General features: G+C 40.5%; 2 protein-coding genes across 2 annotated transcripts in view; one reads left to right on the forward strand and one right to left on the reverse strand.

The window, feature by feature from the left end:
• Positions 1 to 17,740, reverse strand: part of LOC119912609 — a 390,500-nt gene that overhangs the window by 111,841 nt on the left and 260,919 nt on the right. The gene's annotated exons all lie outside the window — the stretch shown is intronic.
• On the forward strand, positions 10,513 to 13,183 carry LOC119912616 (E3 ubiquitin-protein ligase TRIM39-like). Its single transcript, XM_038731896.1, has 2 exons — positions 10,513 to 10,767; positions 11,451 to 13,183. The coding sequence occupies exon 2, from the start codon at positions 11,453 to 11,455 to the stop codon at positions 13,085 to 13,087; it is 1,635 nt and encodes a 544-aa protein (XP_038587824.1). The 5' UTR covers positions 10,513 to 10,767; positions 11,451 to 11,452; the 3' UTR covers positions 13,088 to 13,183.

The raw sequence follows: 17,740 nt of genomic DNA on the forward strand, positions 1-17,740 counted from the left end.
AAGACCTGCAGTAGAACCAAAGGCCACAATCATGCCTTTTGAGTACCTCGATCCCTGATAGGTGACTGTGTCAGCCAGCTAAACATGAGACTGAGAAGGAGATATATGCCTGATTGACTCCTGAACATTTACATGTAGGACATCCACTGTTACTCTTACAACACTAAGAGCAGGCAAAACTGTTGTGGAATGCAGGTTGTGGCTTATCATAAGCTGGTGCTTTGTAGCCAGGGACAGGAGAATGTTCTTGAAGTTGCCAGTATGCCTTACAATCCGTTTAAACTGGCTGTGTTTTGCTTCGAACCGCATCGTCCAGAAAGCTATAACTGGTCCAAAAGCTTTTATCAAAGCAGGATAGTGCTCTAAAAAGTGGTGCTTCGGGATTAATTCTTCATTAGGGAACACTTCCTGGAATCTGTGTCGGTGTTCAGAAATTTTTGAGTCAAGATATGCAATGCTTTCCTCATTATGGACTGGACCCACAACAAGCTCAACAATGTCTTTTAAAGACATCAACAGAAGCCAGGCTGGATCACTCAAAGGTATTTTGTGTCCAATAATGAATGGCAACAGTCGTATGAGGGACCAATTTTCATGCGCGTTTCCTCCAATCTTGTTTCTTGAGGAGAAGGTAGCAGGCACTGGCTGAGGAGAGTTAGTTTTGTCAGACCACTTATATGGAAACTGTGAAATAGCACTGTTAAGTTCACTAAATGTGAAATATTTCTTAGAAATAAAAACACTGAAGCACAGACCCAGTTCTAAGGGAACAATCCCTTCAAAAACGTCATGTAATATGTCAGGTGGATAGCCAGTGACACAGTGGAAATAGCTCAGATTTTCAGTCAATGGACAAGCCTTTTTAACACCGAAACAATGTGTCAAGGCAGGGTTTTCTTTGACAGTCAATACATGAGTGCATGTGCTTCTTGGGTGCGAGCCGGAAAGGCACCAGACCTCACCTCCTTTAACTGATATTCTGATCGCTGTCCAAGACAAAATCTGCAAATGAACGGACCAGAAAAGTTTTCCACTAATCCACAAATTGAATGTGCCCCAAGATTGTCTGCTGCAACGCAAAACAGACTTCCTTTCACATTTTGTCCTACCGAGGAAATGTAGATGCCGTCACGCTCCAAGATAGCAATGTCTTTTAACAAAGGGGCAAGCACTTCCTCATAACCAAATCTTTTGATGTCCACTGCTTTACATAAAAGGGCCAAGTACACAGAGCTCAGAGTTGACCGAGATGAGTGTGGAATGTTGCCAAACACCCAGTATACAGCTGTAATCTTGTGCTTCTTTCTTGAAGTTCCCAGTGGATTGCAAATTTCGAAGTCATCAATGTACAGTACAAGTGTAATTCTTAGTTCTTCAGAATAAAAAGAATTATCTTTATAGATTGTACCGTCTTGATATGATTCATATTTAGTAGATGGCTTGTCCTTTTCTTTACTCAGAACTTTTTCCTCGAAGATCTTCTTTACCCAAAATATGAATCAAAGACTTAAGAATTGGAATATACTGGAAACTTCTCTTCTCATTTGGTTCAAGGACATACTCAACAGGCTCAAATTTTTCTGTATAATACTTCCGTCTCTTGAACGATGAGGATAGAGGACCAGCACTACTAAGTGCTGAGCTTAGGGGATTGGAATTGCACAATTCTTCCACCAAAGATGTAACAACAGTGTCATCAATGGTTTGGTTATTTTTCTTAAAATGTGAAACAATGATACTTTTAACTGAAGATATGCATGCAGATTTGCTATGAAGTGAAGATCATCAACCAATTCATCAATGCACCGAACTGAAACATTATGAACACTCTCTAATTTCAACAAGAGGGATGCTATATACTCTACAACTACACTGCTTCCATCTTCCTCTTCATAGTGTGCATTAGTGCTACTGCCTTCATGATTAGCATCATTGTGGACCTCATCCTCTTCAGAGGCTTCAAAATCAAGTGCTTCCTCGGGTAACCCACAAATAATCCCTGGTTTGAAATCTTGTGATGTATGTGGAGTATGCTTTCTGTGTTTGTGTGTTGCAAACGTCCCATACACATTTGTTTGGTGATCACATTCTATGAAGACACACTTAACAGTCTCGTTATTCTTGAGATGGTGACCTATATGCTCAAAAAAATCCTTTTCGTTGTTAAATCCAGGGTTTTGACACAAAGGGCAGGTAAATGAAAGACTTACTTGTGGTGAGATGAAGCATTTAGCTTCTGGGTGGTATCTTGAGAGGTGAGAGCGGAAGGAACTCCAGGATTTAAAAGAACATGGGCAATCTATATGAATACAAGGCAAGGCAAGGCATGGCTGTGTCCAAAAGTCCCATGATGCAGTCTATAATGCTTTAAAATGTCACTCTTTCCTGGTACCACAGTGTTGCACAATTTACAGGGCCATCCCATCTGTCAATAAAAATAAATAAAGTTATTTCATCTAGCCTTTTGAATACAAGCCTGATAAAATCCATAAAAAAATGCACTTAAAATACAAACGAACATTATCCTGCTGGACAAGACAAGAATGGGTAACTTTAGTTCATCACAGAATTTATTTTAGAAAATAATCTGAAACATCATGTCAACCTCATGTCTAACCATCACAATTGACTAATTGTTAGATTGTTAGGTTAGATAGCCTAAAATACTTGTAACCTCTCTTGCCAAAATATTAGTGGAACAACTGGAATGACTGCAAAGTGTGTTGGTGTGAGATGTGTGAATGTGCCACAGTCAAATACAAAGTTTTCCTGTAAAACACACAAACACGTGTAAAGCACGCTGGATGAGGAGAAATGGGCCTGCACCTTGAGCACCACCGTTGAGGTGTGTTAACCGCGGGCGGTGTGGGTGTATTTCAGGCTATGTGCTAATCCACATTAGCTAACAGTGCCCACACTCATAGTTGCAAATGTTTGCTCCCTCATCAATGTGGTTTTGGTCAGATTGTGTACTCGCCAAAGTAACTGCTGCACATTAACATTCATCTCCAACCGACGATAATCAGTAATCACTTAACTTAGCTAACGTTAGCTGTGGCTACGTGTGTCTGTCGTAGCTTCGACAGCGTTGGCAGTGGACTCAATGTTTTTGAAGAAGTTACAAACACCTCTGAAACATTAAACTATCACACAAAGTCAACATTACTTATACAACGCGCACACACACGTAACGTTAGATTAATACAGTAATTTATGTGGCTCAAGTTAACAAACTGTTTGAGGTAACGTTAACGTTAGAGCACATTCGAAATTGGCGCTCTTCGACAGAGCGATTGTGCAGCACAAAGACGTTAATTAGGGTAAAATCTCACTTTTAACAACACAAAGAGTTACTTACATGAAGTACGTGAAGTATTATCCGGCTCCGTAGAAAACCCCGTTCGAATAAACTTCTGGAACAGACGAGATGAAGGATTTGGCCGGGCTTGTTCTTCTGTTGCTGCAGGTAGTGGGCGGGTCGTGTCTTTTTACGTCTGATACGTCCAGAAGGATAAGTCTGATATAAACTTTTAAAATGAGTTTTGTAAAATCAATTTATGGTGAAGTCCAATTAAATTAATTTTATTATAGAAAATATTAAGTTACGAAAATATTCACACTTTTTTACTTTTTGAAAACTCAAAAAACAAAGAAAGAAAAATAAGTTAATTTATTGGAATAAATATAGTTTTTAAAATTAAGTTATAAGGACAATAGCACTGAACGAATTTTTACAGTGAGTCGGGCCACTCCAAAGGGTCCCAAGATAAATCAGAGGTGATTAATGGGAGAGGACAGAAGAACGAGAGCTACTGGATCATTTCAACAGTTATTTAAAACATTTGAGTTTCTACGTCTGAAACACAACAACAGACACGAACCAAATGGTTTGGAAACCACTGGTTTAATTTCCATGTCAATTTTAAACTGTAATGTAGTTCAGTAAGTCTGAACTACAAAGAAGAGCAAAGAAGCCACAAAATATTCCCAATTTAAGACCAGGTGTGTTAGAAACTGACGAGTCTTGACCGTGCATACGCATGTGACGACATGGGAGTGCAGATTGTGTTGACAGTGTACGCTATAGCATACCTACTCCATAAATCTGATGCAGAACTATAAATTGGCCTTCAGGGTGTGAACCAATCAGGACAGCCGCTGTTCCCACAGCCAGCAATAGTGACCGGAAGTAAAGAGACAAACAGGAAGTGGACAAAACCAGACCAGAGGTGACCCCCACTCTACAGGCCTGCAGATGTTTCTGACTGTTTCTCCTGGACTTCTGCGCTCCAAAGTAAAAACACAAGTGTACCCAGTAGTTCATACCCCAGGTCTAAAATAAGGACGTATGTAGTTTGCCTTACTTCCTTTTTTGTTAGTGCCTGTGTTGATGAGTACTGCCAAATCTGCAGATTTATAAAGTACCACTTACCACGTCTTTGTTAGTACTTTCTGGTAAGATTGATGACATCTGATGGGATGTGGATAAGAATCTGTGACCCAACAGAGAGGAACGCCGGCCTAGAGATGTTTTCCTTGTTTACATTTCTAGCGTGTCATTCGTTCTGCAGTGCTGTCAGACATCTTGTCTTTCTCTTTTCTGTATCACAGTGCACACGTGTACAAACAGTAAAAGTGTAACTGTGAATCCTGAAATCTTTGTTCTGGTGAAACTGATATGTGCCAAACTGAAAAAGTAAAAGCCTGCTGCATTTACATTCGAAGGAAAGGGTTGGGCTCTTTCAAGTTATTCAAGGAGGTCAATCAAAAAAAATAGTTTTTTATGTTTTATAGATTAAAAATTTGATTATAATTTAGTTTTTGTAAGTATGTGGACATCATGCAGCAGTAGAGTCAGATTGCATGCTGGATTTCTGTAACCTTCTAGTATATTGATTCTACTTTTCTACATCCAAAGATGTGATGAATTGTATTATATTATAATAAACATAACAAATAAATGTACATTAATAACAATGCAAAAGTGCCTATTACAGGATTAAATAGCAACTTTAGACTGCTTTGGGGCCTTTACAAGAAATGAGAATTAGAATTTTACTCACATACTGTAAAGAAATCAGTTTTAACTGCGACTGTTTAATCTGTTACATGTTGGATGTTATGTTAAAACTGACAACAATATGCTGCTGGGTTTCCGCATACATGTAACTGCAGTCATCAATACACCGTTAGTGTTTTTCCTCTCTTTGTTGCTAAATATGTGTTCATATACAATTTGAAACTAAAAAGTAAAAGTAGTTCAGTAAAAAGTACATTTGCCTCTGAGATGTAGTAGAAGTATAAAGTACCACAAAATGGAAATACTCAAGTAATGTAATGTTGATTAAGTGATTGATTGTAAACACGTTTTGATCCATGAAGGTTTGTGGCTGAAATGTGTGTGAAGGTTCTCAGTCATCCAAAAAAGGTTCAAATCAAGGGCAGCTGGACATGGTTGAAGATACCAGGAGAGGTTTTTGCCCCTTCTTCATAAATATTGGTATAGGGAAACTCTACTATTTGACCTCTGTGGGGTCGTCTGCCAAGATGTTCAATACCGCTGGTTCGTTAGTGCTCCTGGCTGTTCTAATGACAGTCGTTATGGTTTGTCTGACCGACCATTGTTGTTATCCTCATCTGAAGTGATCATTTGGTAAGTTTCCTGAGAGGTAGTGAAAGGACAGCATTGTAAGTCGGGGGATAAGTGATGCCGTAGACCCCCTCCTCTGTTAAAAGTTCAGTGTGTAAGATTTAATGGCATCCAGTTTGTGACGTTTGTGAATTGAAACCATCTATCCAGTCTACCACTGCCCCTAACCTTTCAAAGAGCGCAGGACAGCTACGGTGGCTGACACAGCACAAAAAGTGGTGGTGTTGGTGCATAGATAAGACACATGCCTTTGGTGTGGGAGACCTGGGTTTGAATCCCACTGTGAGACATCCACCAATGTGTCCCTGAGCAAGACACTTAACCCCTAGTTGCTCCAGAGGCGTGCGTCCTCTGACATGTATAGCAGTTGTAAGTCGCTTTGGATAAAAGTGTCTTCTTCTGGATACCAGATAATCAGAGGCCCAGGCCCATCGTCATGAAGACTAAACACTTCAACCAGAAGGAACGGTAAATCCAGCAGATTCTTAGCCAACCAATTAAAATTGAATAAAGACAAAATAACTATTTCCTCCTTAAAGGACTCAGCAAGGAATCTGACTCCTAATCGAAAACATCAATGTATTTCTAAGGTTGCCAAGGTTAGAGGATGAACAGATCAGGGCTCTGGATTTACCTGTTTCAATGGCTGAACTCCGTTAAGCCCTCTTATAAAGGCAGAATAAAAGGGTTATAATTACAGGTTTTCCTACTGAATTCTACAATTTTGAAGTTTGCTTAATGTGAGAGTTAAAGGATATTATATATATTATAAATAGGACTTAAACCAGCTTAGAGTGGTTCCCTTAATGGCAATTAAATGTTCCAGTCTCTGTAATAGGATATGATGGTCAATTGCATCAAATGCAGCGCTAAGTCCTTTGTCTGATGCAATTTGGAGGTCATTAGTTATTTTCACCAGTAATGTCTCTGTGCTATGATGCACTCTAAATCCTGACTGAAAATCCTCACATAAATCCTCATTCTAAGGTGATAAAAATCTCTTCACATTTACATTCCCTGTTGTTGGAGCCTGATTTTCAGATGGTAGTCGAATGTCATACAGTGCTTAAATGCAGCACAAGGAATTCACCTCCCTCCAGGGACAGGAGTGCAGGAAGCAGCAGTCAGTGAGGAACGCCGGCTCCAGCATCAGCAGCAGCTCTCATGGCAGCTTCAGTTTTCAGAGTTGTGGGGATTATCTTGTTTCTGGTTGCAGCCTGTGGAGGTGAGCTCTGAGTGTGTGTGTGTGTGTCGGTTTGTTTATCTTTTACTACCGTGTGTGTATGTGTGTGTGTAGTAGGGCTGACCCTAACAGCAAAACAACGTTCATTCCATTTTGGTGATATTGGAGTGCGTCTGATTTTACATAGAACTACAGATTTTCTCCCAGAAAGTTAATATACAGCCTGTTGCAACATACAATTAACCATATAATGCTGTAAATAAAAATGTGAAAAGAAAAAGGCTTTTAATAAATGGTTGAATAAATCCAAAATTACCCTTAAAGAAGTGGGGTCATGTGTAGGCGTAGTGTGTAGGCGTGTGTGGCCTAGTGGCAGAGAGATGGAGCTCCAGCCCCACCGGTGCTGTGCATGTTCGAATCATGTATCACCACTGATGAACCATCGTTATTAAACAGTACTTGAAATAGACCTGCAAGGTCTTTTCAGGTTTTATAAATCTTTTATTGAGTCCTACTTTACTTTTTCATGTATTTGCTGGTACGCTTGTCTTAGTTTAAAACGGAAAAACACATTAGCAATGGTAAATAAAGTTAGCAGCAAAATCACTGGGATTCAGCAGATAAAACTAACTGAACTAAACAATAGACGTGCTTAAAAAGGCAGAATCCATCATGTCTGATAGTTCTCACCCCTTGCATGCAGAATTTAAGATGCTGCCTTCTGGTTCCCGCTTCAGTCAACCACCAGCCAAAACATATCAGTATAAATTCTCCTTCGTACCCTCGGCCATCTCTCTGCTTAACTCTGTAAAGAATAGGTAACGTCTGCACAGAAGGCTCACTTGAACTTAAACTATTAATGTTGTGGTATTTATTTACCCATTGGTCTGATCCTGTATTTTTAATCAATGTTGTCGTCTTTGTTGCTATGTTCTGTGTGTCAACTTCTTTGCTACTGCAGTAAAACTAATTGCCCCTCGGGGACAAATAAAGGTCTTGAACTAGCTCCGACCAGTTGCCATGTGCAGGCGTTGTGATGCGATGTAACGTTCAGTAATCTTTTTATACAGCCTGATATCACAAACTTCACTCAAAAGCATCACATTCTGTAAAGTGTCTGACACTCCATCCCAGAGCCTGAGGACTAAAAACCCATATAGTGGGCAAAGTGATGAAATGGCAGGCATGGCTGTGTAGGGCCATTTGGCAAACACACCAACTTAGATTGTGATGAGCCGATGATGTAAGTTCAGAATGCATTGTGGGTGTAAAGTTAGCCGTCGATCGCGTGAGACTAACGGAGAAACAGAGTATTAAAATATTGATGTCCTCATCACAGGTCGCTACAAAAACATAGAAGAACTCAGAGAGTCCGACTCATCCAGTTCCCTTAACAACCATTGTAGAACATGTCCAGACTTCTTCTTCAGCAGTTAAACTTGGGATTCTTGGTTTTCTCTGTTTGTGTTCAGACCCACAGGAGGTGACAGTAAAACCTGGACAGGACGTCTCTCTTCTCTGTAAGGCTCCCACAGGTGGTCCCATCTCACTGATAGCGTGGAGCAGACCGGACCTGAAGGCTGATGGCTACGTCTTCTTCCTCAGAGACGGTCTCCACATGAACTACCAGCATCCTTCTTACGTGGGTCGAGTGGAGCTGAGAGATCCAGACATGAAGGACGGAGACGCTTCTGTTGTTCTGAAGAACGTCACCGTCAACGACTCTGGAACATACGAGTGTCGGGTTGGGAAGAAAAACAAACCTGAACTCATCAGCATCATCAGGCTGACGGTTTCAGGCTCAGGTGAGTCTTTAGAAACGTTTGTATTTCATACAGATGTTGTTGATGCAACTTAAGTCATGTGACCGAAGTGCAGTAGATCATGTCTGACAGGATTTTGAAGAGGAAATAGATTCTGTTCGGTTCTTCAGTCATCACGTACAGCTGACAGCTGATACACCTGTTTCTGCTCTCTCACAGCTGGAAACATCTCAGCTGGAGGAAACAAGGAGCAAGGAAACAAGGAGCAAGGAAACAAGTACAAAGGAAACACGGACCAAGGAAACAAGTACAAAGGAAACAAGTACAAAGGAAACAAGGACCAAGGAAACAAGGACCAAGGAAACATGGACCAAGGAAACATGGACCAAGGAAACAAGGACAAAGGAACCAAGGACCAAGGAAACAAGGATCAAGGAAACAAGGACCAAGGAAACAAGGATCAAGGAAACAAGGACCACGGAAACCTTGATGAAAGAAACAAGCATGTTGGACTGACTGCAAGTTTGTTAGTAGTTGTTGCTGTTGTTCTGTTTTGTCTTTGAAGAACAACATGAATGCAAATGGATGCAATGCTACCACGCTGACCAGTTGACCACAGTTGTTGTGGGCTGCGTTGCCGCAACACATTCTCTCTTCCAAACGTCACATATGGACGCTTTGTCAAGACCCGTAGGCACAGGTTTTTAACACCCTGGGGAGGCACCCTTTAGTGTAGTAGTAACGTCCGGTTACACTTTCAAATAAAAAGAAATGTTGTGAAATTTACATTTATTCATTTAGCTGACACTTTTATCCAAAGCGACTCACAAATTGATATCAGAGGTCGCACGCCTCTGGAGCAACTAGGGGTAAAGTGTCTTGCTCAGGGACACAATGGTGTCTCACAATGGATTTGAACGTGGCTCATCTCACTCCAAAGGCGTGTGTCTTATCCACTGCGCCATCATCCCATTGTGGCAGGGGTGTGTGACCTCTGACATATAGTATAGCAGTTATAAATAGCTTTGGATAAATGAGTCATTAATATTATCTTAACTTCAATAAAAACATTTAATGTTGACTTTTTGTTTCACATGGGAAACGAACACCAGTCTCCTGGGTGAAAGTCCAGTTTCTGACCCATTATCCACACCAGCCACCTCCTTACTCAGACTTTTCTGTTAAATGTCCTGTACCTACCCCTAGTGTTCAAAAGTGACACTACAGGGCTTCAAACAGTGCGTTACAAACTGACAGCTGATCATGCGTACATACGTGACAAATTGAGTGTGAGAATGTTTTGTCATAGATTTGATGCAGAACTATTAATTGGCCTTCAGGGCGTGTGATCAGGACCGCCGCTGTTACAAACAGGAAGCAGAAAAAATGAGACAAGAGGTGGGCCACACTAGAGGCCTTTGTGACTCTTTCTGCTGGACGTCTGTGTGTTCCAAAGTAAAAACCCAAGTGTACCCAGTAGTGAGTACACCGGGCCAAAGATAAGGATGTATGTACAGAAGTTTTCCTTACTTCTTGCTGTTGGCACCTGGGTTGGTGAGTAATGCTGAATCAGCAGATTTACAAAGACCTGTAGGAGGCAGTTTGAATTGAGGTGGTGACACTAACATCTAGCAAGTATTGTTATCTATAAATTACTTGTTTGTTTATCAGTAGAGTAGATGCTGGATCGTCAGCCAGGACTAGCACAGAACCAGTCTTTAGACCGGAGATGTACAAGCAGCTCTAATGGAACAGTTGCTGCTTCACCACCACTTATCAGACTTCATGAAGACTGATTAGTGGGCAGAGATCTGTTCAAACCAGCACTGGACTGTTCTAGAAGAGCATTCAGGCTTCTTACAGAGACAGACTGTTTAAAGACGGGAGGGCTGTAGTGAGAGCAGAGCGGTGTTCTGTGCAGCAGTGGCAAATTGTTAATAGGAGGGCCCCACAGCAGAAATATGCCAGTTTCAGGAAGTAAAACCAGCAACAGAGCTGCAGTGAGAGGCGGAGCAAAGAGGAGAGCTTCAACGTCAGGAAATGAAACTTAACTTTGCTTTGTCAGAGCAGCAGCCGTCGAGACGAGTCTCTGTTTGTCTCTGAAAGGAAATTCAGAATCTGAGTTCATCAGGTCTTTCTCAACAACCCAGCGGAGTCTCTGCCAAACACGGGTGAGTACAGCTGATCACATTTACAGATTCAACAACCAGCATGAACACAAACCTGCAGCTCTGCTCAGGCAGGAAGTTCCACTCTTTTCATTTCATACTTAAAATCTAACTCTGGCTGTTTGTCCACAGATCCACTATACAGCAGCCCACTGACTGCTTTAAACTGCCTCTGTGTCCGAGCTGAGTTTCACTCCTGTTTCCTGATATTATTACTGTTTATTGATCGCTTCTTGCAGTCATTGTGCATTTGAATTCCTCTGGCTGTTTCACAATAAAAGCTTTCCACCTGCGAACCAGCAGGAGGCTTTTAATGTGAAACAGCTAGAGGAAATGTAACGTGCGTGCCATCATGTAAGCAGAGTTTTCTAAGCAGTGCGATTCTTCAATATATATATATATATATATATATATATATAAATTGGTCTACACGACATGAAATGTACATTTTCTGTGATATTCTGTTATCGTAGACAGCTTGAGCTTAACAGCACGGCTTGAATGGTTGCAGCTGCTCACAGCTCAGTTTGGTGAAATATCCCCACAAAGCCCAAATAAAATTTAAAATGGCTTTAATATTTATGCTGCACTTAAAATGACTGTAATCACACTTCTTTCTCCTTAAACTAAGAATTAAAACTGTATATTGGATTAAATGGTTCCTTTATGTCTCTCTACATGTGTAGATATGGCTGCTGTGAACTATCTGCGATCTGAAGATCAGTTCCTGTGCTCCATCTGTCTGGATGTGTTCACTGATCCTGTCAGCACATCATGTGGACACAACTTCTGTAAAACCTGCATCAATGTGCACTGGGATACTAAAGACCAGTGCCTGTGTCCAATGTGTAAAATGGTTTTCAACACAAGACCTGAGCTGCACGTCAACACTTTGTTCTCTGAGATAGCTGCTCAGTTCAAGTCAGCTCAGCAGGAAGCCAGCAGCAGGAGCTCAGAGACACAAGCTGCCAAACCAGGAGAAGTTCCCTGTGACGTCTGCACTGGAACCAGACTGAAGGCCCTGAAGTCCTGCCTGGTGTGTCTGGTCTCCTACTGTGAGACTCACCTGGAGCCTCATCTGACAGCTTCAGGCCTGAAAAGACATCAGCTGATCGACCCTGTGGAGAACCTGGAAGACAGGATGTGTACGAAGCACGATAAACCTCTGGAGCTGTTCTGTAAGACCGACCAGACGTGTGTCTGCATGCTCTGCACTGTTTTAGACCACAAGATGCACGATGTTGTTCCAATGAAGGAAGGATATGAAGGAAAGAAGGCCGAGCTGGGAAAGACAGAGGCTGAAATTCAGCAGATGATCCAGCAGAGAGGACTGAAGATTGAGGAGATCAAACAGTCGGTTGGCCTCAGTGAGAAAGAGGCAGGCAGAGAGAAAGCAGAAGGTGTTCAGATCTTCACTTCTCTGAAGGAGTCTGTTGAGAGAGGCCTGAAGGAGCTCATCGACACCATCGAAGAGAAGCAGAGAACAGCAGAGAAACAGGCTGAAGGCTTCATCACAGAGCTGGAACAGGAAATCTCTGAGCTGATGAAGAGAAGGACTGAGGTGGAGCAGCTCTCACGCTCTGAAGACCACCTCCATCTTCTCCAGAGTGTCCAGTCCCTGAACATCCACCATCCACCCACCAAGGACTGGACAGAGGTCAGCGTCTGTCCACCATCATATGAGGGGACTGTGGTGAGAGCTGCGGCTCAGCTGGAGGAGAAACTCAGTAAAGAGATCAAGAAGCTGCTTGAGCTGACGAGGGTCCAGCGGTTTGCAGTGGACGTGACTCTTGATCCTGATACAGCACATCCGAAACTCATCCTGTCTGTTGATGGGAAACAAGTGTATCATGGTGACGTGTGGAAGGTTCTCCCAGACAATCCAGAGAGATTTTCTGTTAAAACTTATGTTTTAACTAAGCAGAGTTTCTCTTCAGGCAGATTTTACTTTGAGGTTCAGGTTAAAGACAAGACTGGCTGGAAGTTAGGAGTGGCCAGAGAGTCGATCAAAAGAAAGAAAGACATCAAACTAAGCCATCAGAGGGGTTACTGGAGTTTATGGTTGAAAAATGGAAACGAGTACAGAGCTCTTGCTGGACCTTCAGTCCTTCTGTCTCTGAAGTCTCGGCCTCAGAAGGTGGGGGTTTATGTGGATTATGAGGAGGGTCTGGTCTCTTTTTATGATGCAGATGCTGCAGCTCTGATCTACTCCTTTACTGGCTGCCACTTCACTAAGAAACTCTTTCCATTCTTCCACCCAGGTATGAATGATTGTGGTAAAAACTCTGCCCCTCTGATCGTCTCTCCTGTCAGAGTAAACTAATCACTTATTTCATGTATTGTTTTATTGGTATTAAAGGGAATAGATGTAAATATTGAGTGGACAAACCACAGAGCTTACATCTTATTTTCTACAGAATCTGTTTACTGTGGTTATTTATTAAACTTCACTGTAAGATGTATCCCATTGCATAGGCAACACAATAATCTGATGCATCTGTGACCGACGCCGTGCCGCTACTCGTTCGCGGGCGGCTAGTTAAAAAAAACCCCAAAAAAAACAATTAAAACTTAATTTAGGTAAGGTTCTGCAACAGGCTGCACCAAAACACGACGAGGCTCAGACAAGTACAGTTTATAAAACCAATGCCTTTATTAAAAAAATAAAACAATGAACCACAGAAGTCCCTTTATAAAAAGACCTAAAAATAGTAAGAGTTTATAATAAAACCTGTAAAAGTCACTGGGCAAGCCTTAATCCGTCCAGTCCTCAGTAGTTGGTCTTTAAAATCCCAGTTTCCAGTCCATCGGCCACTGCTCTCGCTGCTCGTTCCTGCTCTCAGTAGTGGTCAGCAGTAACCTAGGTGACAGCCCAGATAGCAAACATTATTGAAACTGTGTTGAATCAGCATTCTGCTCTCAACGCTAATTTAATCGAATCAACATCAGACTCTGATGTTGAATCAACATTTTGCACCCGTTTTTTTTAATACTGAAACGTCATAACTAAAAATCAACATGACTTCAATGTTATTTCAACCAACATTAAACCACAGAAAATAGACTATAATATATTAAAAATGAATAAATGACAATGACAATTTAATCAGTTAAAAAATATAAGTTTATTTATGGAAACAAAAATTCTTCACTACTCCTGTTCTGTCCACCCATCAGGTCTGGAGCATTGGAAGCCATTTTTGTGCTGCCTGGGCAAAGCCAAAGACTTCTGTCCCCATTGGTTCAGTCAGGGCATCTATAACAGAAAAAATACAAACAAAACAACTTTTGGTAGTGAAAAGGAGGTGAAGATGAACAATGTCAGTCGGGCTGAATTGGTCTCTCTCTCTCGGTCAGTCTCTCTCGGTCAGTCTCTCTCGGTCTCTCTCTCTCTTTGAATTCACTAATGTAACCAATTTGGTAGTTTATTGTAGATGTAGACTGCCTGGCTGGCTTCAATCTGGAGGATGAAAGTTGTAGAAGACTGACAGATGTATCAAGTTAGCTGGCTTATTTAAAGTTAAATGACAGGGGCATTAGCTAGGATCAGTTACGAGCATGAGCATATATTTCGCAAAGCAGTCGAAATCTGAGCAAAGATAAAATACAGTTTAACATAATTTACAGTCCTGTACAGGACTATTATCCTCTGGTGATAAAGTTAGCATTTATACTAGCGGAGTAACTTATCCTAATACGATGGAGCTTGGATATTGTGCTATTTGTCAGTATAAAATGGTATTGAAACACTTGTATATAGTCTATGACTGCATATAATGTTAGACAATGTCAATAAACAATAAATGTCTACAAATTTGGTACAATTAAACGTTAGATAAATAAATATGTGCTTACTTGATGTGGACTTGTGAGATGTGAGGGGTTCAGGAACATTGATCCACCAAGCGATGGTCTCCTGGTCAATAATGCTGCATTGACTTTTCAATCATACATTATTTCCCGGTCAACTATAAATAGATGATTTTTCAACATTGCTGTTGTTGTTACCCAGTCAACTACAAATCAATGCTTAATCGAGGCAACTATAAATCAATATTATTCCAATGTCCGGCTCATACATGGTCATTTTTCATCAGTACTGTAATATTGATTCAACATTTATTTAGGGTTGAGATTTCAATCTCAACCATTCTGATGATTCAGATGGAAAATCAATATTTATTCAATGCAGTCTTGCTATCTGGGAGGATGCTTGGCTGTCACAAAGTTCCCCACAATAGTTCCGCTAGGGTTAATTCAGTTATATATATAAAAAAAAAAATAATTTAAACAAAAATGTTAATGCAAATAAACAACTAAATCACAGGTGCAAACAAATCAAACCCCAAACCCCACACCCAAGCAAAACTATTGATGTTCGTGGCGTGACACCATGATATATATATATAAAATGGACTTTAAAATTAGGACCGGAATCCGCAGCGTACTGTCTTGCTCCTCCAAATACTACAAGTTAAAAAACACAACTAAAGTGGCAGCTTATTCACTGGGGACGGTAGATAGTCGCAAACAAAGAGGCGTGGGAGAGCTACTTACAGGGAAGTAGGGGGGAACGAATTCTGCATAACCATGTGGACTGATTGTAAATCAAGTCACAAATGTCAGCAATCAATTTTCTAAAGGTTAACTGATCACTGCCCTCGAATTCCCGGAGGGACTGATTTAATGATTCAACTATAAATCTAAAGTTTTCAATTATTCCCTCAAATTAATCTGAAAAAAACGGCCCAAAACAATGAAACATTCATCGCAATTTTTTAGAAAAGACGCCACAAAATCAGGTGTTTTAGGACGCAACAATCACAAAAAAGGCCAACAAAATCCTGGAGGGACTGATAAACATGTTTAGAGTTTGGTATAAAAAACAGTTTTTGTCTGTATAGCAGACCGCGATTATACTAGCAGTCCTACTGTTTTGTCCTAAATGTAGTACGCAGTATAAAATACATACTGCAGTCGCCCGGTAGCATTAGGTGGTTCTGATTACAGCCCAAGTCTCTCTATCTAATTTCCCCCTCAGGGCTCCAGACTAACTGTTTTTACAAGGAGCACTTGGCCCCTAGCTGAAAATATTCTTCACACCGACAGAATCAGAGGGAGAGCTGCTGACACGGTGGATGCGTTGATTCTCCTGCTTGCTGTATATAAAAAGGCCTGCTGTATTAGTGCTGCCGCTGGTCAAGTTGAAAATTAACAGCAGGCCAAACGGCCCTTAGGCCGCCGGGTAATCCCCCGGTGCAGACTTGCTCCCACCTCATTTTTTAACCATGTTTTCGACATGTAAATTTGCAGGCCGCTCATGTGCAAGTAGCTGTAAAAAGTACTCGCACTGTCTCAAAAAATGGTCCCTAAATGTGAGCATCTGACCACAGCCAGCCTGCAGCCAGGTACAAGTCAAAAACTTTTACAAGTTGAAAACTTGTAGTTGAGAGAGTTTCTTTTAGATTTCGATCGACTGCAGGGCCCTTGCTCCCAACCAGCAACCAGCTGTTGAGATGTTGTGAGTTTTTATTTTCTCTCACTCAACAAATATAGATAATCATTATGGGAAATCGTGCCATGCTACATTTAAAAGGCCAGTTTATTTGTATAACACACGTGAACAAGGCAATTTAAAGTGTTTTACTTAAAACCTGAAGTAACATAGCATAACATTTTAAACACAAATAAATAACAATTAAAATAAAGTAAAATAGAAAATTAAAACAGGTTAACAATTAATTAATTTAAGGTGCTAAGTTAATAAAACAATTATAAGACTACAAGATGCTTATAAACATAAATAATTCATTTAAGTGTTAATTCAAGCACAATTAACACATTTATTATTGCTTTTAAGGCACTTAATTATATAGGCTCTTATTAGAGAAGTGTTAACAAGTTATGGACCTTGATACGATGTTTATTAACATTAATGAGACTTAATGAGTGTTAGTAATGTCCTAAAACACATTAATTATTGCTTTTAAGGCACTTAATTATATAGGCTCTTATTAGAGAAGTGTTAACAAGTTATGGACCTTGATACGATGTTTATTAACATTAATGAGACTTAATGAGTGTTAGTAATGTCCTAAAACACATTAATTATTGCTTATAAGATATTTATGAGCACTTATTAGAAACTTGTCAACAGTTTATAGACCACTTATCAAGTTAATAGGATGTTTAGTGACAGTAATCAGACTGTAAGAATATTACTGCCTTATAAAGGCTAATAAACCTTTACTGAATTTAAATACTCTGTATTTGTATAGTGCTACGATCTTCCGATTAACGGGCAACCCGCTCTGCCTCCTGCCGCACTTATTAACCATTAACAATGCTCCCACTTAAGCTGCAGTAGCTGCATCATAAGAGATTTATTATTTTAATAAGACACTGTTGTGATGCCCCCGTGTGGCTTGAATCTGTATGTGTATCAGTACTGCAGTGGTGATGTGTCTGGACAACCTAGCTCCAGTCCACAGGAGATAAAAGCTCCACCTCCAAGATTCTTGGCTCTCTCTCTCTGATCTTCCCTGCCGGCAGCTACACCTTTTGGTTTCATTAAATGAAATGTGTTATGTGAAAGTGTTATTTGCATTTATTTTATGTTACAATAAACACCGTGAACGACAGGCAGTGTGTCTTTCCCACTTTTTGTTATGGCCTTTGAGCCAGGTCAAGACACCGTTCCCACTTTACTGGTTATGCTTGTTAATGGTTAATAAGTGCATAATAAATGATTTATTAATTTAAATAAGACACCGTTCCCACTTTAGTTCAGGTAGCTGCATAGGTGCACTGGTAATGCTTGTTAATGGTTAATAAGTGCATAATAAATGATTTATTAATTTAAATAAGACACCGTTCCCACTTTAGTTCAGGTAGCTGCATAGGTGCACTGGTAATGCTTGTTAATGGTTAATAAGTGCATAATAAATGATTTATTAATTTAAATAAGACACCCTTC

This window comes from Micropterus salmoides, unplaced genomic scaffold (genome assembly GCF_014851395.1).
Source record: "Micropterus salmoides isolate LMB-PRFRI ecotype aquatic unplaced genomic scaffold, ASM1485139v1 Ms_hic_scaffold_2, whole genome shotgun sequence".
Classification (NCBI taxonomy): domain Eukaryota; kingdom Metazoa; phylum Chordata; class Actinopteri; order Centrarchiformes; family Centrarchidae; genus Micropterus; species Micropterus salmoides.